This window comes from Muntiacus reevesi, chromosome X (genome assembly GCF_963930625.1).
Source record: "Muntiacus reevesi chromosome X, mMunRee1.1, whole genome shotgun sequence".
Classification (NCBI taxonomy): Eukaryota; Metazoa; Chordata; class Mammalia; order Artiodactyla; family Cervidae; genus Muntiacus; species Muntiacus reevesi.
This window is the reverse complement of record NC_089271.1, coordinates 62536996-62554542: the sequence shown is the minus strand read 5'-3', so window position 1 is coordinate 62554542 and position 17547 is coordinate 62536996. Positions and strand designations below refer to the sequence as shown.

At 44.2% G+C, this 17547-nt stretch overlaps 1 protein-coding gene across 1 annotated transcript; it reads left to right on the top strand.

The window, feature by feature from the left end:
• The first annotated feature begins 205 nt into the window (after positions 1-205).
• LOC136154485 (uncharacterized protein CXorf49 homolog) lies at positions 206-16852 on the top strand. Its single transcript, XM_065916744.1, has 4 exons — positions 206-232; positions 339-371; positions 15124-16567; positions 16794-16852. The coding sequence occupies exons 1-4, from the start codon at positions 206-208 to the stop codon at positions 16850-16852; spliced, it is 1563 nt and encodes a 520-aa protein (XP_065772816.1).
• The last annotated feature ends 695 nt before the right edge of the window (positions 16853-17547 follow it).

The following is a 17547-nucleotide window of genomic DNA, read 5'->3' as shown; positions in this document are numbered from 1 at the left end:
GGGGAGCACCAAGAACCTGAGAAAAAGAAATGAAGGCAAAAAACCCAGAGCGCTGCGTCTGCATTGTAATACACCGATTTGACCAGCCGAGGGCAGTATGGTTTAAGGCTGTTTGTGGGAAGGGCCAGATGCCATGCCTTTGGAGTCCCTCCTGTTTGTGATTAGTCTATGAAGCCCTGAGACTGAAGAGCTTATTTGAGCCAACATGGTGGTGATGGTGCTGGTGCTGGTGGTTGGATGGGCGGCATCTCCCTTGCCCGTTTGGCACTTCTATCTTAACACCAGCCTTCACCCCTGCTCCCCGCAGCAGCAGCTCTTTTCTCCCCCTTTCTCCTCAGACAGAAACTGAGACCTTTGATGTGCTAGACTGGGTGAGCTCCCACCTTCCACTGGCACAGAAGCAGTAGGTGGGTGTGCACAACCCTTCAAGCCCTTCCTTAGTACTTTGTAGGGGGCAAAGCTGAAAGAAATTTCCTTAAGTGTTAGCCGCCACCCCGCAGTGAGTGCCCCTGCTTTTGTTTCCAGTCTTGTGACCCAGGTGAAGGCTCCACACTGGTTTGTGGCATTGATAGGGTCAACAGGAAGAATGTCATGTTCTTTTAAAATCTCATTGATTGATGAAGTGAAACAAGAGTCATTTTCTGGGGCCACCCCTCTGCCTAAAGATAACATAACTTTTCCCATTATAAATCCATCTTCTAACCTGGTTGTTCGGAATTCCAGCTATTATAATTCGCCTCCCTTTATAAGGATGGACCTGAAACAGAAATTGAGGGAACATTTCTCTTGGGACTTTACCGTAAATGACTGAGTATGTAAAGGGTCTTCTCGTGCTTATCAGGGATTTTTCATCTCTTTAAACTACATGTGCTTTATTGCTAATTCTTTGACGCCATCACAAGACTTTTTTAAAAAAAATTTTTTGTTTTGCCCATGATTCGAGGACCCAGATGCCTCAACTGATTTTTCCCGCATGGTTCCTGCCCCAGAATCACAGATGTACAGAATATTAGAGCTAGATAATCTCATGTAGAAATCTAACAGGTCTACTCCTGAGGGGTGTACAAATGAGGAATCTGAGAGTAGAGGGACAGCCCCATGTCAAGGCCAGCAGACAGTTCAACTATACCTCTTCAGTCCCCACTTTGCTGTTGGGTAGGACAGAAGCACCTCCATCGCCTCACACTCAGAACTCTTGTGTGTGTATGTTGAACTTGGTGCAGCTTCTCCCCAACCTCCTGACTGATTTGAAACAATGAAATCTGCCCCATTTGCTGTCAGTTGTAGCTAGAGCCTTGTTCACTCACTTGAGCACCCCAGGTGAAGCACTCCCCTTCACTGCATCCACAGAATCCCTAGTGTTTTGGGGTCACTGTGGATTGCTGACTTAACAGGCCTAACACAAGGCAGAGTAAGGTAGGGCAAGCACTTGATGAGGAATCAGGAGACCTACCTCTCTCCTAATCTGCTGAAAAGCCCTTCCCCTTTCTGAACCTCTTGTTTTCCCATCTGGGAAAAGAGGAAGGTGACCTAGAACAGTGGCTCTCAACCTGGGTTCCAAGAAGTTCCTGAAATTGTGTGCAAAGTTGTGGGAGGCATGTATACAGTTTTCTTAGGAGGGTGTGTAGAGCTTCCAATAGATTCTCAAAGGAGTCCTATTATGGGCTGAATTGTGTTGCCCCCAATTTCCTTTCTTAAAGCCCTAACCCTCAATGTGACTGAATTTGGAGATGGAGCCTTTAGAGAGGTAATTAGGGTTAATTGAGGGAGCTGGTAAAGAATCTGCCCGCAATACAGGTTTTAATTCCTGTGTTGGGAAGTACCCCTGGAGAAGGGATATGCTACCCACTCTAATATTCTTGGGCTTCCCTGGTGGCTAGATGGTAACGAACCTACCTGCAGTGTGGCACACCTGGGTTCCATCCCTGTGTTGGGAAGCTCCCCTGGAGGAGGGCATGGCAACCCACTCCAGTGTCCTTGCCTGGAGAATTCCCAAGGACAGAGGACCCTGGTGTGCCGCAGTTCATGGGGTCACCAAGAGTCGGACACAACTGAGCGACCAAGCACAACACACACAGAGGTTGTAAGAGTGGGGCCCTAATCCCAAAGGACCTGGCATCCTTATAAAAGGAGGAGTTACCAGGTCTCTCGCTCGCTCTCTCTCTGTCTCCATACACACACAGAGGAAATGTCATGTGAGGAAACAGAGAGAAGGTTCCCAACTGCAATATAGCAGGAGTGCCTACACCAGGAACTGAACTTGCTGGCACCTTGATCTTGGACTTCTAGTATCCCAAACTATGAGAAACTAAACGCCTTTTGTTTAAGCCATCCAGCCTGTGGTATTTGGTTTCGTGACTGGAATAGACTAACACAGGGCCCACAACCAAAAAAAGGTTCAGAGCCATTGGACCCACTGGTTGCCAGAAACCCATCCTGGACATACATGTTTCAATACAACGTTTTTAGGTACTTGCAGATTTCTTGAGTTCTTCCTTGGAAGAGTGCAGTATATCTTTTATTGCAACGTACTTCCTTTGCTAATAGTTGCATAACACGGATTTGTATCTATATAAACCCAAAGACCAGAGTTTAAATCCTGATTCCACCACCTACTAGATGTTTGACTTTGGACAAGTTATCACATGTTTGTGCCTCGTATATAAACTAGGGGTAAGATTCGTGTCTACCTCACATGGCTGTTGTGAGAATTAAATGACATAATGCATGTATGAGGGCCTAGCACATAGTAAAGTTTCAACAGATATTAGTAGCTTTTGCGATGAAAATATAAGTAGCAGTCAGGGCTTTTTGCCCTTATAAACAGCACTGTTGTGAGCGAACTTCGTTATACACAGAGAATTTTATTTCAAAAATACTTACCTAGATTAACTAAGAGAAAAAGAGCAAAATAACTAAAATCATTAAAAAAAGGGATATTACAACCAATGTGACAATAACAAACAGGATCATACAAGAATATTATGAACAATTGTGGAAAACTGGTCAATCACTTGTAAAGGAATGAAACTAGAACACTTCCTAACATGACACACAAAAATAAATTCAAAATGGATTAAAGATCTAAATTTAAGACCAGAAACTATAAAACTCCTAGAGGAGAACATAGGCAAAACACACTCCAACATAAATCACAGCAAGATCCTCTATGACCCACCTCCCAGAATATTGGAAATAAAAGCAAAAATAAACAAATGGGACCTAGTTAAACTTAAAAGCTTTTGCACAACAAAGGAAACTATAAGCAAGGTGAAAAGAAAGTCTTCAGAATGGGAGAAAATAATAGCAAATGAAGAAACAGACAAAGGATTAATCTCAAAAATATACAAGCAACTCCTGCAGCTCAATTCCAGAAAAATCAATGACCCAATCAAAAAATGGACCAAAGATTTAAACAGACATTTCTCCAAAGAAGACATACAGATGGCTAACAAACACATGAAAAGATGCTCAACAGCACTCATTGTCAGAGAAATGCCAATCAAAACCACAGTGAGGTACCATTACACGCCAGTCAGGATGGCTGCTATCCCAAAGTGTACAAGCAATAAATGCTGGAGAGGGTGTGGAGAAGAGGGGACCTTCTTACACTGTTGGTGGAAATGCAAACTAGTACAGCCGCTATGGAGAACAGTGTGGAGATTTCTTTAAAAACTGGAAACAGAACTGCCATATGACCCAGCAATCCCACTTCTGGGCATAAACACTGAGGAAACCAGACCTGAAAGAGATACATGCACCCCAATGTTCACCGCAGCACTGTTTATAATAGCCAGGACATGGAAGCAACCTAGATGCCCATCAGCAGACGAATGGATAAGGAAGCTGTGGTACATATACACTATGGAATATAACTCAGACATTAAAAAGAATTCATCTTAATCAGTTCTAATGAGATGGATGAAACTGGAGCCCATTATACAGAGTGAAGTAAGCCAGAAAGATAAAGACCAATACAGTTTACTAACGCATATATATGGAATTTAGAAAGATGGTAACGATAACCCTATATGCAAAACAGAAAAAGAGACACAGATGTACAGAACAGACTTTTAGACTCTGTGGGAGAAAGAGAGGGTGGGACGTTCTGAGAGAACAGCATTGAAACAAGTATACTATCAAGGGTGAAACAGATCACCAGTGCAGCTTGGATGCATGAGACAAGTGCTCAGGGCTGGTGAACTGGGAAGACCCAGAGGGATGGGATGGAGAGGGAGGCGGGAGGGGGGATCGGGAAGGGGAACACATGAACACATGTGAATCCATGGCTGATGCATGTCAATGTATGGCAAAATCCACTACAATATTGTAACGTAATTAGCCTCCAACTAATAAAAATAAATGGGAAAAAAAGAATACTATGAACAATTGTGGCAAGAAATTGGACAACCTGGAAGAAATGAATAAGTTCCTAGAAACACACAATCTACCAGAACTGAATCAAGGAGAAACAGAAAACCCAACAGACCAGTAATGAGATTGAATCGGTAATGAGAAACCTCCCCTCTGCGCCGCCCCCCGCCAAAATCAGGAACTGATAGCTTCACTGGAGAATTCCACCAAACATTCAAGGAATTCATACCAACCTTCCTCAAATGCTGCCAAAAAACTGAAGAAGAGGGAACACTTCCAAACTCATTTTATGAGGCCAGCACTATCCTGATATCAAAGGCACCAAAAGAAAAGAACACTACAGGCCGCTTTGCCGGATGAATGCAGATGCAAAACTCCTCAACAAAATACTAGCAAAACAATTCAACGGCATATTAGACGGACTATGTGCCATGGTCAAAAGGAATTTATCCCTTGGGTGCAAGGATAGTTTAACATACAAAAATCAATCAATGTAAGAAAACACATTAACAGAATGAAGGACAAAAATCACATGATCATCTCCATAGATGCATAAAAAATTCAACACTGCTTCACGAGAAAAAAACAGTCAAAGAACTAGGAGTGGAAAGAAATGACCTCGACATAAAAAAGGCCACAACTAACATCATATTCAGTGGTGAAAAACTGAAATCTCTTCTTCTAAGGTAAGGAACAAGGCAAGGACGCCTGCTCTCACTATTATGTTAGTACTCAACAACTGAAAGTAATACCCAGAGCTGTTAGGAAAGCAAAAGGAATAAAAGGCATCCACATCAGAAAGAAGTAAAGTTATCTCTGTTGAAGATAGCATCACGTTTTACATGCAAAACGCAAAAGATTACACACCTCCATACACAAACACACACACGCACACACAAAACTGGTAGAACTGATAAACAAATTCAACAAAGTTGTAGGACAGAAAATCCAAAAACAATTCAGTTGTGTTACTATACACTAACAAAGAACAATTTGAAAAGGACATTAAGGATACAATTCAAGGGAGGCGGTCCTAAGAAGGCGGAGGAATAGGACGGGGAGACCACTTTCTCCCCCACAAATTCATCCAAAGAACATTTGAACGCCGAGCAAATTCCACAGAACAACTTCTGATTGCTGGCAGAGGACATCTGGCACCCAGAAAGGCAGCCCATTGTCTTCGAAAGGAGGAAGGACAAAATAGGAAAGATAAAAAGAGAGACAAAAGAGGTAGGGACGGAGATCCGTCCTGGGAAGGGAGTCTTAAAAAAGAGAGAAGTTTCCAAACACCAGGAAACACGCTCTCAGGCGGGTCTGTGGTGAGCCTTGGAATCTCAGAGGACAAAATAAGGGGGAGGAAAAATAAATAAATAAATAATTAAAACCCACAGATTACGTGCCTAACAGCCACTTCCAGTGGAGCAGCAGCCCGGACACTCGCATCCCCCACTAGCAAGCAGGGGAGGGACAGGGAGGAGCGGGCTGCATTGCTTAGGGTAAGATCCAGGCCTGAATGCCCTGAGGGCAATCTGAGGGGATTAGCTTGAGATAGCAACCCAGACTGTGGGGTAGCTATCCTGTGATCACGCGAAAAGCCCTAACCTAAGACATCGCCAGGCACGCTCACAGAACAAAGCACTGAGCAGAGCTAGCCGGCTGCAGACCGGCCCATCCCCCGCCGGAGACAGGCAGGCGAGGGCAGCCAGAGTCGGAAGCGGGCATTCGACCCCAGAGAGGCACCCTATACCAAATGCAAGCAGATTTCTCTGCTAACCAAGACTTCTTGGGACTCTGGACGATCGACTAGCTAGGAGGGTCGCAGCCAGAGACCAGCTCCCCAGAATAGACACACGGCACACCTAAGAAGGCGCACTTGTTGCACACCCAGAAAACCAAGCGGCTGGAACGGGAGAGGGGGTAAGCCGCAGCCTCCAACTGGGGGTGGATACGCGCGCCAAGCCCCTGGTCACCTGAGCTGCTCGGGCCTGGGTCGGGCGCAAAACCAGGTCCAACCAAGTCTGCGCCTTTGTGCAGTACCTGAGAACCTGAACCTGAGCAGCTTAGGCCTCAGAAGTGCATGTAAACCAGAGTCTGCATCAGACAGTTCCCGGCAGAGCAACCTAGAGTCTGGGCAGTGTAGACTGGGGAAGCACACACGGCGTGAGCGGGGGCAAACCCTGTGTGGCTGAATCACTGTGAGCACACGCCAGTGATATTTGTTCACAGTGTTCCTCCCTCCCCAAAGCATGACTAAACAAGCGAGCCTAAAAAAAAAAAAAAAAAAGGAAATAAAAGGGAACACCACCGCGCCCCTTGGAGCAGGGCAGAAATTAGACACTGAAGAGACCAGCAAACAGAAGCTAAAATAAACAGACGGAACCGCTTTGGAAGTCACAGGTGCAATAGATTAAAACCTTGGAGTTAGCACCGGCTACATAGGAAGGGGCCTATAGACCTTGGGAAATACAAGCCGGACCAAGGAGCTCTCTGAAGATGAACTGACCCCACACTGTCCGCAACAGCTCCAGAGAAAGTCTCAGATATATTTTTACTATTATCACTTTTTAAATATAAAAAAAAAAATTAAAATAAAAATTTTTTATTCTTTACTTTGTTGTCTTTTTAATTTTATTTTATCTTTTTATTTTTAAGTTCCCATTATTCCTTTAATTTTCATTTTTATAACCTAACATTACCTTGCCAAAAAAAGACCCTATTTTTAAAACAAACTTCACATATACATATTTTATAATTTCTCTTACTTTGTCTTTTGTTTGTTTGTTCACTGGTTTGATTTTTTGCTTTTTTTCCTCTTTTTTTGCATTTTTCCTTTTTCTTTTTAAAAAAAAATACTGTAGTTTTGGTAATTTAACCTCTACTCAGGATTTTTAATCTTTGCTTTTTGGTATTGGTTATCAACTTTGTACCTTTAAGAACCCAATCTTCAGTACCCATTTTTACCTGGGAGCAGGATCACTGGCCTGATTGCTCTCTCCCCGTTTCTACTCTCCTTTTACTCCACCAGGTCGCCTCTATCTCCCCCACCCCCTTTTCTTGTCTACCCAACTTGGTGAATCTCTTTGTATGTTCCAGGCTGTGGAGAACACTTAGGGACCTGATTACTGACTGGATCTGTCTCTCTCCTTTTGATTCCCCCTTTGATCCTCCTGGCTGCCTCTGTCTCCTTCCTCCCTCTTCTCCTCTCTGTGTAACTCAGTGAAACTCGCCGAGGGGTCCAGACTGTGGAGAGCACATAGGGAAGCGATAACTGGCTAGCTTGCTCTCTCCCCTTTTGATACCCCTTCTGCTCCTCCTGGTCAGCTTTTTAACTCCCTCTTCTCTCTTCTCTTCTCCACGTAACTCTGTGTACCTCTCCGGGTGTCCCTCACTGTGGAGAAACTTTCCATCATTAACCTAGATGTTTTATCATTGGCGCTGTATAGATGAAGAAGTCTTGAGGCTACTGTACAAATAAGACTGAAAACCAGTGGCAGGAGACTTAAGTCCAAATCCTGAGACTACCGGAGAACTCCTAAATCCAGGGAACATTAAACGATAGGAGCTCATCAAACGCCTGCATACGTACACTGAAACCTAGCACCACCCAAGGGCCAACAAGCTCCAGAGCAAGACGTACCATGCAAATTCTCCAGCAACACAGGAACAAATCCCGAGCCTCAATATACAGGTTGACCAAAGCTACGCCAAACCCAATGACATCTCCAAACTTATTACCGGACACTTCATTGCACTCCAGAGAGAAGAAATCCAGCTCCACCCACCAGAACACTGACACAAGCTTCCCTAGCCAGAAAACCTTGACAAGCCACCTGTCCAACGCCACCCACAGCAAGGAACCTCCACAATAAAGAGGAAACACCAATTGCCAGAATACAGAAAGGCCACCCCAAACACAGCAATATACACAAGATGAAAAGGCAGAGAAATACGCAGCAGGTAAAGGAACGGGATAAATGCCCACCAAACCAAACAACAGAGGAAGAGATAGGGAATCTACCCGATAAAGAATTCCGAATAATGATAGTGAAAATGATGCAAAATCTTGAAAGCAAATTGGAGTTAGAGATAAACAGCCTGGAGACAAGGATCGAGAAGATGCAAGAAAGGTTTAACAAAGACCTAGAAGAAATAAAAAAGAGTCAGTATATACTGAATAATGCAGTAAATGAGATCAAAAACACTCTGCAGGGAACCAGCAGTAGAAAAACGGAGACAGAAGATAGGATAAGTGAGGTAGAAGATAGAATGGTAGAAATAAATGAAACAGAGAGGAGAAAAGAGAAGAATTAAAAGAAATGAGGAGAATCTCAGAGACCTCTGGGACAACGTGAAACGTCCCAACATTCGAATCATAGGAGTCCCAGAAGAAGAGGACAAAAAGGAAGACCATGAGAAAATACTTGAGGAGATAATAGTTGAAAACTTCCCTAAAGTGGGGAAGGAAATAATCACCCAAGTCCAAGAAACCCAGAGAGTCCCAAACAGGATAAACCCAAGACGAAACACCCCAAGACACATATTAAACAAATTAAAAAAGATCAAACACAAAGAACAAATATTAAAAGCAGCAAGGGAAAAACAACAAATAACTCACAAGAGGATTCCCATAAGGATAACAGCTGATCTTTCAACAGAAACTCTTCAGGCCAGAAGGGAATGGCAGGACATACTTAAAGTGATGAAAGAACATAACCTACAGCCCAGATTACTGTGCCCAGCAAGGATCTCATTCAAATATGAAGGAGAAATCAAAAGCTTTACAGACAAGCAAAAGCTGAGAGAACTCAGCACTACCAAACAAATGCTAAAGGATCTTCTCGAGACAGGAAACACAGAAAAGATGTATAAACTCTAACCCAAAACAATAAACGGGATCATACTTATCAATGATTATCTGAAATGTAAATGGGTTGAATGTCCCAACCAAGAGAGAAAGACTGACTGAATGGATACCAAAGCAAGACCCCTATATATGTTGTCTACAAGCGACTCACCTCAAAACAAGGGACACATACAGACTGAAAGTGAAGGGCTAGAAAGATATTCCATACAAATAGAGACCAAAAGAAAGCAGGAGTCGCAATACTCATATCAGATAAAATAGACTTTAAAACAAAGGCTGTGCAAAGAAACAAAAATGGACGCTACATAATGATCAAAGGATCAATCCAAGAAGAAGATACAACAATCATAAATATATAGACACCCAACACAGGAGCACCACAATATGTAAGACAAATGTTAACAAGTATGAGAGTGGAAATTAACAATAACACAATAATAGTGGGAGACTTGTTGTGGAGTAATTAGCCTCCAACTAATAAAAATAAAAAAAAAATAATAGTGGGAGATTTTAATATCCCACTCATGCCTATGGATAGATCAACTAAATAGAAAATTAACAAGGAAACAGAAACTTTAAATGATACAATAGACCAGTTAGACTTAATTGATAGTTATAGGACATTTCACTCCAAAACAATGAATTCCACCTTTTTCTCAAGCGCACACAGAAACTTCTCAAGGATAGATCACATCCTGGGCCATAAATCTGGCCTTGGTAAATTAATAAAAACAAATCATTCGAAGCATCTTTTCTGACCACAATGCAGTAAGATTAGATATCAATTACAGGAGAAAAACTATTCAAAATTCCAACACATGGAGGCTGAACAACACGCTGCTGAACAACTAACAAATCACAGAAAAAATCAAAACAGAAATCAAAAGATGCATAGAAACGAATGAAAATGGAAACACATCAACCCAAAACCTATGGGACACTGTAAAACAGTGCTAAGGGGAAGATTCATGGCAATACAGGCATACCTCAAGAAGCAAGAATGAAGCCAAATAAATAACCTAACTCTACACCTAAAGCAATTTGAAAAGGAAGAAATTATGAACCCCAGGGCCAGTAGAAGGAAAGAAATCTTAAAAATTGGGGCAGAAATGAATGCACAAGAAGCAAAAGAGACCATAGCAAAAATCAACAAAATCAAAAGCTGGTTCTTTGAGTAGGTATATAAAATTGACAAACCATTTGCCAGACTCATCAAGAAACAAAGGGAGAAAAATCAAATCAACAAAATTAGAAATGAAAATGGAGAGATCACAACAGACAGCACAAAAATTCAAAGAATCATAAGACACTATTATCAGGATCTATATGCCAATAAAATGGACAACTTGGAAGAAATGAACAAATTCTTAGAAAAGTATAACTTTCAAAAATTGAACCAGGAAGAAATACAAACTCTCAAGAGACACATCACAAGCACGGAAAATGAAACTATAATCAGAAATCTTCCAACAAACAAAAGCCCAGGACCAGACGGCTTCACAGCTGAATTCTACCAAAAATTTAGAGAAGAGCTAATACCTATCCTACTCAAACTCTTCCAGAAAATTGCAGAGGAAGGTAAACTTCCAAACTCATTCTATGAGGCCACTATCACCTTAATAGCAGCACCTGACAAAGATGCCACAAAAAAGGAAAACTATAGGCCAATGACACTGATGAACATAGATGCAAAAATCTTTAACAAAATTCTAGCAAACAGAATCCAACAACATATTAAAAAGATCATACCTCATGACCAAGTGGGCTCTATCCCAGGGATGCAAGTGTTCTTCAATATGTGCAAATCAATCAATGTAATACACCACATTAACAAACTGAAAAATAAAAACCATATGATTATCTCAATAGATCCAGAGAAGGCCTTTGACAAAATTCAACGTCCATTTATGATTTAAAAAAAAAAAAACCTTCCAGAAACCAGGCAGAAAAGGAACATACCTCAACATAATTAAAGTTATATATGACAAACCCTCAGCAAACATTATCCTCAATGACAAATTGCAAGCATTTCCCTTAGAGTCAGGAACAAGACAAGGGTGCCCACTCTCATCCCTACTATTCAATAGAGTTTCAGAAATTTTGGGTACAGCAATCAGAGCAGAAAAAGAAATAAAAGGAATCCAGATTGGAAAAGAAGAAGTAAAACTCTCACTGTTTGCAGATGACATGGTCCTCTACATAGAAAACCCTAAAGACTCCACCAGAAAATTACTAGAGCTAATCAGTGAATATAGTAAAGTTGTAGGATATAAAATTAACACATAGAAATCCCTTGCATTCCTACACGTTAACAATGAGAAATCAGAAAGAGAAATTAAGGAAACAATTCCATTCACCATTGCAACAAAAAGAATAAAATACTTAGGAATAAATCTACCTAAAGAAGCAAAATACCTATATATAGAAAATTATAAAACACTGATGAAGGAAATCAAAGAGGACACAAACAGATTGAGAAATATACCATGCTCCTGGATCGGAAGAATCAATATAGTGATAATGAGTATGCTACCCAAAGCAATCTACAGATTTAATGCAATCCCTATCAAGCCACCAATGGTATTTTTCAGAGAACTAGAACAAATAATTTCATAATTTGTATGGAAATACAAAAAGCCACGAATAGCCAAAGCAATCTTGCAAAAGAAGAATGGAACTGGAGGACTCAACCTGCCTGACGTCAGTCTCTACTACAAAGCCACAGTCATCGAGACAGTGTGGTACTGGCACAAAGACAGAAATATGGATCAATGGAACAAAATAGAAAGCCCAGAGATAAATCCACACACCGATGGACAACGTATTTTTGACAAAGGAGGCAAGAATATACAATGGAGAAAAGACAATCTCTTTAACAAGTGGTGCTGGGAAACTGCTCAATCACTTGTAAAAGAATGAACCTAGAACACTATCTAACACCATACACAAAAATAAACTCAAAATGGATTAAAGATCTAAATGTAAGACCAGAAACTATAAAACTCCTAGAGGAGAACATAGGCAAAACACTCTCCGACATAAACCACAGCAGGATCCTCTATGACCCACCTCCCAGAATATTGGAAATAAAAGCAAGAAGAAACAATTGGGACCTAGTTAAAGTTAAAAGCTTCTGCACAACAAAGGAAACTATAAGCAAGGTGAAGAGACAACCTTCAGAATGGGAGAAAATAATAGCAAATGAAGCAACGGACAAAGAATTAATCTCAAAAATATACAAGGAACTCCTGCAGCTCAATTCCAGAAAAATAAAAGATCCACTCAAAAATTGGGCGAAAGAACTAAACAGACATTTCTCCAAAGAAGACATACAGATGGCTAACAAACACATGAAAAGATGCTCAACAGCACTCATTATAAGAGAAATGCAAATCAAAAGCACATTGAGGTACCCTTACACGCCACTCAGAATGGCAGCTATCCAAATGTGTACAAGCAATAAATGCTGGAGAGGGTGTGGAGAAAAGGGGACCCTCTTACACTGCTGGTGGGAATGCAAACTAGTACAGCCGCTATGGAGAACGGTGTGGAGATTCCTTTAAAAAACTGGAAACACAACTGCCATATGACCCAGCAATCCCACTTCTGGGCATACACACTGAGGAAACCAGACCTGAAAGAGACACGTGCACCCCAATGTTCACCGCAGCACTGTTTATAATAGCCAGGACATGGAAGCAACCTAGATGCCCATCAGCAGACGAATGGATTAGAAAGCTGTGATACATATACACAATGAAATACTACTCAGCCATTAAAAAGAATACATTTGAATCAGCTCTAATGAGGTGGATGAAACTGGAGCCTATTATACAGAGTGAAGTAAGCCAGAAAGTAAAACAACAATACAGTATACTAACGCATATAAATGGAATTTAGAAAGATGGTAACGATAACTCTGTATGTGAGACAGCAAGAGAGACAAAGATGTATGGAACAGTCTTTTGGACTCTGTGGGAGAGGGTGAGGGCGAGTTGCGGGATGAAATGGGAGAATGACGTTAAAACATGTAAATTATCATACAGGAAACGAATCGCCAGTCCAGGTTCAATGCATGATACAGGATGCTAGGGGCTAGTGCACTGCAATACACCAGAGGGATGAGCTGGGGAGGGAGTTGTGGGGGGGAGTTCAGAATGGGGAACACATGTACACCCATGGCGGATTCATGTCAATGTATAGCAAAACCAATACAATGTTGTAAAGTAAAATAAATAAATAATTTTAAAAAAAGAAAACAATTCCATTGACATCAGCAGCAAAATAGGATAAAATACTGAGGAATAAACTCAAGGAAGCAGTCAAAAACTTGTACACTGCAAAATACAAAACATTGCTGAAAGAAACTAAAAAGACACAAATAGATGGAAAGGCATCTGTCTGCACAGATCAGAATACTAAATATTGTTAAGAAGTCCATGCTATCTGAGGTGGTAAATTTTATGTGTCAGCTTGACTGGTACACAGAGTGCCTAGATATTTAGTCAACCGTTATTCTGGTTGTTTCTGTAGAGTGCTTTTCCATGAGATTAACATTTAAATCAGTCAACTGGATAAAACAGATTTCCCCCTAATAATGTGGGTGGGCTTTACCTAATCAGTTGATAGTCTGATTCAACAAAAAAGCAACCTTTCCTCATGCAAGAGAAGTCCTCCTGCGTGAAAGCCTTTGGACCTGGGACATCAGCTTCTTTTCCTGCCTTTAGACCCAAACTGAAATGTCACCTCTATTGGTTTGGTTCTTAGGCCTTCTAACCTGGACTAGAGCTAAACCACTGGCTCTTCTGAGTCTCCAGCTAGCCAACTCACCCTCTAGATCCTGGGACTTACCAGTTGCTCTAATTGAATGAGTCAATTCTTTTACACACACACACAGACACACACACTCCACTGAATCTGTTCTTCTAACACACTACCCAGAGTGATCTACAGATCCAATGCAAACCCTATCAAAATCCCAATAGCATGCTTTACAGAAATAGAAAAACTCAGCCTAAACTTTAAGTAGAATCTAAAGAGATCCTTAATAGGGAAAACAACTTGGACAAAGAAAAAGTAGAGAACTCCAACTTCCTGATTTCAAAACATTACAAAGCTACACTAATGAAAACTGTGTGTTACTGCCACATTAACAAATAGACCAGTGGAGTAAAATAGAGATCTTAGAAATAAACCCTCACATTTAGAAGATGTGCCAGGCAGTGGACTTCCTGATAGAGGGGAAAACATAGCTTTTTTAGATCTTTGGATCAAAGCAAGGACTCTGGAGTCTGATTGCGTGGCTTCAATTCTACCACTGATCCCCATGGGCCAAACGACCGTGGGCCAGTGGCTGAACTTCTCAGTACCTGTTTCCTCACCTGCAAGAGACTGGTAATCACTAGTACCATAGTCCTAGGAGTGTCACAAGTAACCACTACTATTTACGTACAGTACTTAGAAGAGTGCCGGGCACGGGGTCTCTGCTGTATAAGTTGCTTTTCACAGATTCTGCCAAATTACCTCCCAAATGGGATTCTTGCACCACCGCCACAGGGGTTTGCCCCTAAACTCTCCCACTCTCGGAGTGGTTACGCACTCGGAATGGAGGAAGTGGGACGAGAGGCTTGACAGAGGTGTACTGGAAGGATCACCTTCACCCGCCAACTCGCGTACTGCCGGGAGGGCCCTTGGGCTTGGCACCAAACCAGAGGAGGCTCTCGACCCCATTGGTTACACCTCGAGGGGACGGCCAAACAAGGCGTGTGCTGGTTGGCAAGAACTGGACCAATGAGGAGGCGGCAGCTCTGGCGCGCTGAAAACCTCGCGTCGTTTGCGGCCATCTCCTGCGTGTGGTGCCGCTGGTGCTTTTCGGCGAACTCCAGACGCTGCACAGCTCACCTGCCCTGACCGCCACCACCGCGGCCACCACGACCTGGTTGATAAATCGTCACCGCCCCAGGTCCAGCGGCCATCCAGATCGCAATATGAGCTCCGCAGATGATGAGGTGTCTGTTTCGGGAGCGGGTTTCGGCTCAGAGTGCAGAGAGCACATAAGGGGCCTTGAGGCCGGCTCCACAGCCCCTCGGGGACCGGGCCCCAGCCCCGAGCCAGGGACAACGCGAAGCGGCGAGGGTGAGGGCGGGAATGGCTTCCCAGACCCTGAGGGCTTCGAGTCCGAGCGGGAACTGCTGGAAGCGAGAGGGCGGGTGCTGTGGGGCCGTGAAGGCCGGCCTGGCTCTCCTGCCAACGACCAGGGGGATACCCTGCAGCTGGCTGATGAGTCAGTGGCAGCCATCCTGCAGCAGCTGGCCGACCTAAGCATGCTGGGCACCCGCAGATGCCTGTTCCAGGAGAGCTACGCAGTCAGTGAAGTGTCTGCCTTGTGGGACCTCGAGGTGCGTCCCACCAGTCGAGACAGTGCTACACAGAGGTGTGGGGAAACTGCACAGGCTGAGGCCGTCCCTCTCGCGGTTGGCGGGCTCAAGGCAGGCCGGGCCTGGGGGAACCCTATGAGAGGCACTAAGAGTAGCTTGAACGTGGCTGTGGATCACCAGTGGCCTCCCTTAGAAAGCACAGCCGGGCTGCTGTCCAACTCCGAGTCCTCTGAGGAGTTTAGTGAGATAGAGCTGATGAGGGTGGGCCTTTACCCCAAAGATGGAGGCCAGGCCAAGCTCAACGGCCCCGAGGATCCTGGGAACACAACCAGATGCTCGAATGTCCAAGGCAGAGAGAATCTCCTTAATGTGCCAGGCACTTGCCTTTCCTCGGCTCCACAAGGATTAATTTCGGTTGTGGAAAGGCAGGGCAGGCAGGGCGATGCAGAGCAGGAGGACACCTCTCCCCCTAAGAAAATGCAGAGCGTGCTCTGGGGGAAGGGGGGTAGCCTGCCCAGCTACCCGGGAGTGACAGTAGTATCAGCTCCTGCAGCTGCCCCTACAGGCAGCAGGCTGCAGCCCACTCCTAGGAGGAAGGGGGTCCAGGAGAAGAAATCCCTTGGGGGTGTCTCCAAACCTGCCGTGGGGAGAACCTTCCGTTCCTGGGGGCAGGGAATCTCGGCCACTCCCCTGGAACCGGCCACCTTTCCTCCAATCTCCGACATCCAGCTGCTTGGTAGGTCCAAGAAGTATGCCTTGGTCCCTTGGGTAGCCCAAGAGTCCAAGCACACCGGTGCTGGGAAGGAATCCGTGGCTAGGCGGGCCCGGGAGTCGGTGGCAGCAATGGCGAAGAAATCCGTGACTAGGCGGGCCCGGGAATCGGTGGCAGCAATGGCGCTGTCGGGAGAAGAAAACGACCCAAATAGAGACCCATTCCCAAAGGGCCAAGTGAGTAGGCCAGGCCCCTCCTCTCTCCCCACTCTTCCGCCTCCCACCCTCCCCTCGGCACAGGTCTTCACCCCTTGCTCCTTCTCTCCATCCCTCAGGGGTCGTCATTGGGTGGCCCTTGGTTACTGGGTCATTAGGATGCCAGATTGGGGTCCTTTTACTAGGGACAAACGTTAAGGTAGCACTTTGGGTGTGCTGGGCTCGGCTCTCCACCCTTGGCCTGTTTCCAGCCTCCTCCACGAAGCTGGGGCTGGAGTGGAAGGGAGAGCTGGTAGCTGAATGGATTTGAGGGGACCCCTTGAAAGCTTCACAGAGCTTTGGTGTTTAGACGCATCACTTTCCCGAATCCTACTTCCTAGTTGCTCCCCAAACCTTCCAGGGATGGGACCCAGGCTTTCTAAGTGCCACACTATAGTCCCCAGCTCAGCTCTGCCTGCTGGCCTAGGGCTGACTGACAGAGAATGTGCTAAAGAGATCGGCCTTTCAATTCTTTTTCCAATTCCCTGCCTCAGTTCCATCTTGAATCACATGAGCTCTCACACACACAGGCATAGACATATAAATGCACTGTTACACACACATGTGCACGCACACACATCCTTACTCCAGATCAGTGAGAAATCTTTGTTTTTAGCTGACCACTGACAGGCCATGGCCATCTTCTCCATGGGTGCATCATGGAGAACCCAGGGGCGCCAACATCAACTTCAGAGGTGCAGAAGATTCAGGAAACTCAGAGCCCATGGCCATGAACAAGGGAGAAGTCATGAACAGAGGCCTGGCCCCTCAGGTGAGTGTCCTGGGTTTTGATATGGGGGGAGGAGGCCAGGGGTGAGGGCAGAAACCTCTGTCTCTGACTCTCTCTCTCTCTCTCTCTCTCACTCATCTGGGGGCTCAGCCTTGCTCTCAGGGCGCTTCTCCCCTGAGAAAGAGGGTGTCAACAGGGCTAGCCCTGGCCCCATCACCTTCTGTGTGGAATTTGTT